Source organism: Micropterus salmoides, unplaced genomic scaffold (assembly GCF_014851395.1).
Source record: "Micropterus salmoides isolate LMB-PRFRI ecotype aquatic unplaced genomic scaffold, ASM1485139v1 Ms_hic_scaffold_15, whole genome shotgun sequence".
In the NCBI taxonomy this organism is placed as follows: domain Eukaryota; kingdom Metazoa; phylum Chordata; class Actinopteri; order Centrarchiformes; family Centrarchidae; genus Micropterus; species Micropterus salmoides.
In genome coordinates, this window is record NW_024040596.1 from 7,139,254 (window position 1) to 7,148,770 (window position 9,517).

General features: G+C 41.7%; 1 protein-coding gene across 1 annotated transcript; it reads right to left on the reverse strand.

Annotated features, from left to right (window-relative positions):
• Positions 1-5,616: 5,616 nt before the first annotated feature.
• LOC119904597 (cyclin-dependent kinase 5 activator 1-like) lies at positions 5,617-8,819 on the reverse strand. The gene has a single exon (XM_038721390.1). It carries the CDS (start codon positions 8,487-8,489, stop codon positions 7,602-7,604), a length of 888 nt encoding a protein of 295 aa, XP_038577318.1. The 5' UTR covers positions 8,490-8,819; the 3' UTR covers positions 5,617-7,601.
• Positions 8,820-9,517: the final 698 nt, after the last annotated feature.

Sequence of the window (9,517 nt, forward strand, 5' to 3'; positions counted from 1 at the left end):
GTAAATAGACCCCAGATCTTCAGATTGGCCCTACTCCACCTCCACTCTAGTGCTCAACACCAAAGCTGTGTTCTCATACCCCTTGTTCACGCTGTAGGCCTACACCCAGGACTGCTACCCCACCATGTGAATTTTGTGGATGACGCCACCTTTGGGAGGATTTCAAACAACAATGAGACTTCATATTGGGAGGAAATCGACAATCTTGCTGAGTGGTACACAGAGAGGAATCTACTGCTCAATGTCAGCAAAACCAAGGAGCTACAAAACAAAGCATTGATTTTAGGAAAAGAAGGTGAGGATACACACGCCTGTCTACAATGGTGGAACTGAGTTGGAGCAGGTGAACAGTTTCAGGTTCCTGGGAATCAGCATCACAGAAAACCTGACATGGTCATCTCACGTCTCCACGCTTGTAAAGAAAGCTCAGAAACGGCTGTAAGGAAACTGAAGACTGGAAACACCACCAACTGGCATGCGATTTGCGTCACTGTACAGACGTTCTGACAAAATGAGTTTTGAAACAATGTGTGTGTGCATGTTTGTGAAAGGGAGAGACAGAGTAGGTCCCTCATTCACAACAGTCTTAGTGTGTGTGTCCTGCATATTAACAGGGAAGAGAGGGTTTCTATTGACAACTGAATCTCTCTCAATCTCTCTCTCTCTCTCTCTCTCTCTCTGAGATTGTCAGTCTGTAAGGACTAATGACAGAGAGAGGTGTGTATCCCCGATATGCTGTTCACCCCCTGTAGACTCCTTATGATGACATAGTGGAAACTCCACAGGGATCGAGTCACTTCCATAACATTGTCACCATCACTGTCTTCACTGCCAACTGCTCTGCCACTAATCTGCTGTGCCTACTGTTGCTGCTAAGCAGCACTCATCCTCTCTCTTCTTATTGCGTAACAAACTAGGTGGGTGTTTTCAATGCAAGCCACAGGATTACCAGTGTGAATGTAGAAGACTGAGCAGTTGAGGAAAACATGAGGAGGAGGAGGAGTGGGAAAGAAGAAAAGAATATCTTACTAATGCTGCTTTGTAGCACTTGTGTTAGAAATGAAACTTGTGTCTAAAAAATTAAAAATGAATAGTGTTGGTGACTCAAATCAACAAAATGGCAACTGACTTCAGATCTGAGTATGTTCTCAGCCAATTGGACATTCTCCTTGTTTGGATATATTCAATATATATGCATACATACATACTGTGAGTAGAGAGACTGTCTGAAACCTTTTGTATTATTATTACGTTCTTGATTTCAGTTCATGTCAGTATGGTGTAAATATCAACTTAAATACAGTCAAAACTGCTAATCCATCACAGTGAACATGTAGTAATCTTTACTTGTATTGGTCGGTCATACATTGCAGTTAAAATTTTTTAAAGGTGCATACCGGTAGGTTGCTACATTTACAGGCTATGTACTATACTGTTCCAAAGGCTGTGAAGAAATGTGGACATCATGAATACGGTGGCCCTGAGAGCTCAACACACTGCAACTAAAGAAAACACAAAGAAAGCATTTACAAAGAATGTTGCCAATATCAGTTCTCTGTCCCATAGCAGTGCATTATTGGGATGTAAGGTAAGACAGTCAGTGGGCTACGTGTGGCTTTGGGAAGTGTTGCAGTCAGCGTGAGTCATTCTTCCAGCAGGAGAGAGCGATAATGAGGGCTCAGCTAAATTAGAACAACACGCCTACGTGGTGCTGAAATAGACTTGTGAATAAGAGGGAGAGAGAAAGAGGCGTGGGAAAAGGTGAGAGACTCACAGAGGTAAGGAAAAGAGAAATGGTTGAAGAGGTAAGAGATAAAGAAAACAGGGAAGAACAATTTAGACCAATGCTTTTTTAAGCCCGTTTTCAGAATCACCCACTTGTCTGGATACAAACCCAAATTCTGTGAGCTAAAAAACAACAAAAAAGCTTTTGCACTTACTGTAAAAATCCTGTCTGTCTGAAAATGTTCAGTGAACTACTAGGCGAGGCAAAAACTCAGACATTCTCAAGACATTGTGACTTTATCATTACTGGCAAAGTAATGTGTCATTTTGAGGGGTTTTCTGCATTGTTTAGCATTGGATGAATAATGAAAGAGTTTATCTTCTTTGGTTTCTTTAATCCTTGTGAAAAGTGCAAATCACCCAACCTACCTACTAGCATTAAAATGGAACGGAGCATCATACATAAGCTTTTGGAGAGCTTTTCAGTGTGACAAGACTGCATTTCCAACTGTGCGTTAAGCCATTATCAAAAATCCTTGAGTTAGAAGTGTTTCAAATGTGAAAAATATTAAAGCTGGAGCGAAGGAAATATGCAATGGTTTGCTTTTGTAATGTTAATTTGACAGTTAAGATAATGGCCTGAGATTGGAACACTTCTTTACTTCAAAATGCAGTTTCGGATTGAGGCTGTTACATAACACTAAAGGGATGAATAATCATGCAGATACGTGTGGTGTGAAGTGATTCACTGTAAAACTAAGAAGATAAAATAACAATAAACACTGTAGGTGTGTGGTGAATGAAGGAATTAGTATGTGGTTGTGAGTTTGTTTCGTATTGTATAAGAACTGACATTTAAATATTAAAGGTGTCAACATGACAGTATATAGTTACATAACATTTGCAGTATGTAACATGCCAGTAAATGACGCATATGCATCAATGAACTGAACCATGAAGTGCATTAAGATTCTTTGCCCAAGCTTCCATCCTGAGCCTGACTTCACCTTGCTATGTTACACTGCCTCTCACTGCAACTCAACGCTGGAGTAATCTAGTTAAAGGGATTAGCAGGGTGGTTATGTAGCAAGAGGACAGCAAAATAGACATAATCCCTGTAGAGTTTCCTCAGATGGTCTACATTTGGTCTTTTTCCACTCGACAAATCCTTTCCCAAGAGACGGTGAGGTAAAGTCAAGACTATATAAAGTGTAACTATTCAAATAAAGTACAATTACTACAAAAATGTACTTGAGCAAAGTACTTGAGTAAATGTACCGATCGCACTTTCCACCACTGCAACTCACTAACATAGCTTTGTTTTACACCATGTTGCAAACATTTCAATCAAGAAACTGTCAATCACAACCCCCTGGAGTATACGTCAGACTGAAGTGTGGCATTATACAACCTGACACCTGCAGACTTTAGTTCAAGGCAGAGTGAATTCAATGTGATGCATTGGCTGCAAACAAATAAAGCTAGGAGACCTTCTGCCTGACTTCAATATATTAAATAAAATAAAGAATGTGAATACAGTTGTGACTACAGCCTGCACACACTGAGCGTGTTCATATGCCCACTAATTAGTTATTATCAGGTGTTTGGTGTATTCTGGTGTCTGGTGGTAAATACCACCAGATTCAGAAACCTAGATCTGTATCCTGGATTTTAGAAACCTAAATAGAATATTCCCACATGACCCAGATACTGTGGCATGTAAACACTTTATCCAGGTTTCTGAACATTGTTTGTCTGTGACCCCAGTTGGCATTGCATAGTATGATATGATGATAAACAATGTGATGGTGAAATAAATGCTTAATGGCAGTGGAAGTGTGTGATCTGTAATGCAGAGCACAAACTGTACGGTTGCTCTTTTTTTTCATTACTGGTGATAAAAAGACAAATCCAGCAGAGTGGGAAACACAGCAGTGCCAAGGCAGAGGTAACTCAGAAAAGGCAGAGAGTGGTTGGATGTGCAGGAGTCAGAGACATGACTGCGTTGACAGACGCTCACAAACACTGTGTGCGTGTATTCTGTCAACCCACGCTCAGTCCCACACAGCTCACTTTGTCCAGCTCTCATTCACTTACCTACCCGTTACTATAGAGACACGGCGGGAGAAGAACGCAGAAAGCAGGCTGGCAGACAGATATTCAGGAGACCTGGACTGAATCTTAATAATAAAGCGCAGACTCTACACTGCACTGGGAGGCTGTTACATAACGCTGCTGCAGGTTTCTGTCATGCTGTCAACATGTAAAAAAACAAAACTATTACAAGATAGCTTTTGTCATGATTGTCACTATTATTGTCATGTGCAGCAAAAAACAGAATTTTTAAACTGAATGTTATATTATATTCTGCTTAAAACACTAGAAATTGATGAATCAAGTTGGTTGGTCAGAAGGAATACTAGTGTGTAAGTTGGCATCATTAAAAACTAACCATTCCCTTATTAAGAAGTCAACAATAGAGAATATGCAACAATGTAAAGCTAGAAACTCTGTAAAGTCATTAACATATGACAATTTGCAGTAAAACAAGTTTTTAAAAAGCTTAGTTAAAATTGCCTTTAAAACTTAATGTGGCTAAAGTTTCCCCTCAACAATGGTCATTTGTATTAGTTAGACATTAGACGGCAGTAAATAAATGAAACTGCCTATCTCTTTCATCTCTGTCCTTCTTTGTGTTCTCATTTACCCCCTTTTTGTTTTTTTCTTCTGTTTCTCTGTTCCACTTTCTTTCCACTCTCTCTACCTCTCAAACTATGTCACCCCTGTTCCCATTCTGTCGTCGTTTTTTCTCTTTTGTCACTTTCTGTCTGCCTTTCTTCGTTTTTGCTCTTTAAATAGATACTGTATGTCCCCATAAGACAGGCACACACACACATAGAGAAAGAGAGATAGTCAGAGACAGTTCTGAGACTGCAGCAGATTCTAGCCAATCACATGAAAGAACCCCCCAGCCCACGTGGCTTATTCATAAAAAAACAGGAGGAAACCCTTATCAATTCAGCTCCATTCTCTCATACAGCAGATCATCAATGTATCTATGCATTACACTATGGAAGCTACTGAAACTTCATAATCTGTTAAATTATACTGTTGAGTGGGTCCCAAGTAAGGCATATTTCAAAACATTCTCAATTCCTCAATCCCTGAGAATCATTATCAATAATATAGTGCGTAAAACCAGTTTAGCAGATTGATGCATGCAGATTCCTCCTTTTTTATTTTTATTTTTTACAATTTACTTTCTTACTGTTTGGTTTCTGTGTTCCCATTTCAGTATGTGGCCCCGATTAGAATACCCAGGACACACAGATAGAGACACCAAAAATATCCTCTATATGTGTCAGCTTACTTCACTGTGTTCAGTGTGCAACACAGGTATATCAGCTGCACCATATTCAAGGATGAAATTAAGCTGTTCTTACAGATATATGCCTGCCATATTCTTATACACCCAAAAAAAACGCCATGATGTAAAGCCTCCAAATATGTTATCTTTTTGCTCTCTTAAAATTTGTCTCAGTAAACTTTTCCATTTAAAAATACCTCTATCTGATGACTTTTAGTTTCATGGCAACCAATGAAATCCCATGAGATTCAGTCTCATGGCAACCTATGGTATCATCCCAGTAAGCATGTTTGTCATGGACTTATTTCTATTATATAACTGTGTCTCAAGAGTTCCTTGCAAATCAAAGGCTTAGTGGGTGGTGTGAGTGGATGAGAGGTTATCCAAGTTACGTACTGCTTCAAAAACATGTGCGCTCATACATTACAATATATATGGTACTACACACACACACACACACACACACACACACACACACAAACATTAAGACAAAGTGTTAAATGAACAAAACAATGAGACGAGCTCCTACATAAATTTGGATTTATTTCATCATTGTCACCATAAACAATTACTCTATTGACCTTTTATTAACACGTAGAGAGCGTGAATGCAACTGTAGCGCAACGCCACAGACAACACATACATATAAATATCACGTTCCATAGCTGACATACAGGAAAAATTAACTGTACAAAAGATCTAATTCACAGATGGTCATTCTAGAGCAAGACTTGGTGACATTAACTGCAAACGTAATGGCAAGCACTCCAGTGCCTGAAAGAAAACACTGGTACACAACCGTTATGTTATACCAATGTGCAAAACACCAAAGGTTTGTTCACAGCTGTGCAAAATAGCAGCATTATATTCCACTTTCCAAGCAATGGGTTCACAACACAACATCACAATGATCACTTAGAAGGAGTATAATACTGATTAAAAACGGTCAGGTTTGACCTACAAGCTTGATTTCAGGTTTTCACTTTTAGCTTATAGAAACTGCAATGATGTGTGCAAATAAAGTCTTCTGTCACTTAATAATGAGACCTTCACATTCAATATTTACATTATAGTACGAAGAGACGCCTATCCTGAATTGACTGCACTGAAAGTGAGCTGAACCCTGCATACCCGAAGCCCACAGCACATTCACAAGAGCAGGGCAAAAATACCATTTGACCATTAAGCTCTATTTGTTTTTGTTTTTTTGTTATACTTGAACTAAATCATGTACAGCCACTTTCAAAACAGGCAGAGACATGTAAAATAACGAGCAAAGTTAAAATATGGGATATGTACATGTAAACCATATAGTGTCAGGCCAAGCGTATTTAATATTTGGCACATATGAGATTTAAAAACGAAAATCTCGTGGAAAAACTGTACATTCCATTCAGTCTCTATATGTTGGCCTCTGCAATATATTGGAAAGCAATACACAACAGAGGCCTTGGGTTGATGGTTTGGGCCCATAGATGGCCAAACAACCATCTTTGGGCCCATTTAGTGCGGCTTATCACATTCCAAGGGGAAGATACTCCCCTCACTGATTTTACATTTCTGCCCCACTAAACCTCATATTCAAATTGATCAAACAGCTTATTTACAGGTAGGCCTAACTCACTACAGCATCAGGTTGGTAGGCATTTTTTTATTCAAGGTGAGGTGGCTTATATGAAGAAAATGGTGGTTTTAATCACACAAAAGAAGCTGAACACAGCCATATTCCACCCAGGTGTGAAGATAGCCATACACAGCATGATGTTTGTCTGCAGTATCCAGTCATGGTTTGCAGATGGAAACTAGCTTTTCACCTCTGTTACCCATAAGAGGAATATCTACAGTTATACCAAGCAATATGTTTTGTCCCCTTCAAGTAACATGCTTCTGATATCTGTGGCATGTTTAACAGCTTAACTATCGGCTAGCACATTTTTTCTTAAACACAAAATTCTGTACACCTCCACATACAAGGCTTAAGCTTATGTGCTTAAGGTGTATGGGGCTGACTTTGGTCCTCTTAAGCCACCCTTGGCTCCTGTCGTGGCCAAGTGACTCAAATAGCAGGGAGCGGAGGAGAAATGGCTGCACAGGTCAGCACCTCGGACAGCTCCGCCTCTCGACTCCTCAAAAACACAGATCTATTCTTGTCCACCTCACTGCGACATCCACTCACTTACCCAGACAATGGGCTAATCTTGAACCAAACGGGGTATTTGAGTGTCGCTTCGGGTGTGATTTGTGCCACGAAGTCAAATTCCCCCAGTCACCCAGGGGGACAAAACGAAAGAAGACAATTTACCATTGGCATGCATTTATGAAATCTCCTACTGTAGCCTAAACACCACACTGGAGTTGTGTAACATCACTAGAGAGATATTCAGCCCAGACGTGAGAAGCCTTCACTGTTGGCCTTTACATTCAAAACCACCGTCATGTGATTATGCTGCAACATTCATCTTCAAAAATAAAAACAAAAATGTGTGTGTGTGTATCGGTTGTTTCCATGTCAGCGGTCCAGGTTTGACTCGCAGGTGTCTCGCTGGTTTTTGAGGTCCTGGAAGACCTCGGTGAAAAAGTGCGGGTCCGCATTCAGCTGCAGCATTTTGGCACTCATCCTGTTGATGATCCGGAGTGAAGTCTCCCAGAAAACGTCCTTGTTCGCCTCGATCATGAACGGCTTGAGCGGGTAGGAGATCTCGTTGCCCATGTAGGAGTAGGCGAGGTAGAGGCACGTCTGGAAGGTGCCCTGCAGCTCGGCCGGGCTGTCAATGCTGTCCGCCACTGTGTCCTCGCACAGCAGGTACACGAACACCACGTTCGCCGGCGTGATGAAGCCTTGGTCCTGCCAGCCCTGGAGCAAAAGAGTCCGGTCAATATTTCGGAACCAGAGGATCACCTCTCCGCTGTTTAACGCTTTCAGTTTATAACACCTGCGGCACATGAAGTCCCCCAAACAGCGAAGCAGCTCCCCGGTTGAAGCCTGGATAACTATCCGCCTCGGTGACACCAGAGACAGGTTGCTGGGTTGCTTCTGGACCGTGGAGAGCCTCCCGTTCGGGACGGAGGCCTCCTTGTTTTGCGTGGGGACCGTGGGCACCGGGACCGGGATGGGCGCTTTGGGTTTCTTCTCTTCGGTTTGGTGCGTTTTCCTGATGTTTTCGCTGTTCAGCTGAGCCACCTGGCTGGACGGGAGTTCGCGGGCGGGCAGTGGGTTCGGGGTCACTTTTTTGGCACTCTTCTTGGCCGAATTGGCCACCAGCTTCTTCCAGGAGAGAGAGACAAACATCGAGTGTCGCTTGAGGCTCTTGTCGTTTTTGAGCCCATCTCCTGCGACCTCAGAGTCCATAATAGAGGACTTCTTCGTCGTCGGAGATATAGAGAGGACGGTCCCCATGTCTGCGAGGGAGAGAGCCGCGGCGGTATGGATGCGGAGTGCAACTTCAACGCAATCTTCTGCAGGGTGAGAGGCGGCGAGAGAACAGTCACGACACCGTTTGAAACTCCATTTACGCGTTCAGTTATTCCGTGTGGTCGCTCCTGGGCGGTAGTCTACAGGGGACGAAGATGGAGCTGGTTTTCAGAGGTGAGCTCGTATTCCAACAGATGCTGTGTCAGCGCCTCGGCAGGGAAACGCTGCGACACAATCCTACGGCTGTAACCTCAGTGAAGATTAGTCGCCCTGCGTAAATCATGGGTTTAAACGAACCAGCACACTGCAGCCACTGATGGACAGCCGAGCCAGCCAATGAAAAAGCCAATCAATGATCCAATCACTAGGGGTGTTGTTTTTAGTTCGAGGCTGACATTGATATTGCCCAGCCTATTAACTGGTTCTTTTACGTTTCCTGTGCTATTCCTCTCCACTAGTCCACTGGAAAATCACGACCAGACTATTTTCCTTATACTGCTGTTAGCGGTTAGCAATTAGATCTATAAATTGATCGAAAATGGTGAATGATGTGCTGTATTTAGGCTAGGTTCATTCAGTTTGTATCATTCAGTGTGTATTCTTATTGCTTCTTATTATTAATAGACTGGCCAGCTTGCTCTCTGTTGTTCAACACTCAGGCCTACTTATGTTCAGAACAGAGTCATCCTGCTGACATTTCACATATTTTCACATTTTAAAATCAAGCATGCATCAAAATCAGATATCTGCAGAGGAGAATGACAATATCTACAACTTTATATGTTATTTAGATTTACTTTTGCTTCCTGTGATCACTGAGCGATGTGGCTGCCCTTACATTTAAATAAATTCAAGCTAAATTGCTCCATCACTGGTTTTGTTTATGCAGTGATTTTTTGGACTGAATACTGTAGCTGTCTCACACTGCATGTCCTTAAAAAGCGTTCATGCCCAAACAAGTGAAATAATATCCTTAACCTCACTATAAAATCACCCTGTAAACACATCTGGTA

Coding starts and splice junctions, on each gene's coding strand:
- LOC119904597 (XM_038721390.1), bottom strand. CDS start 8,489: ATGGGGACCGTCCTCTCTATATCTCCGACGACGAAGAAGTCCTCTATT.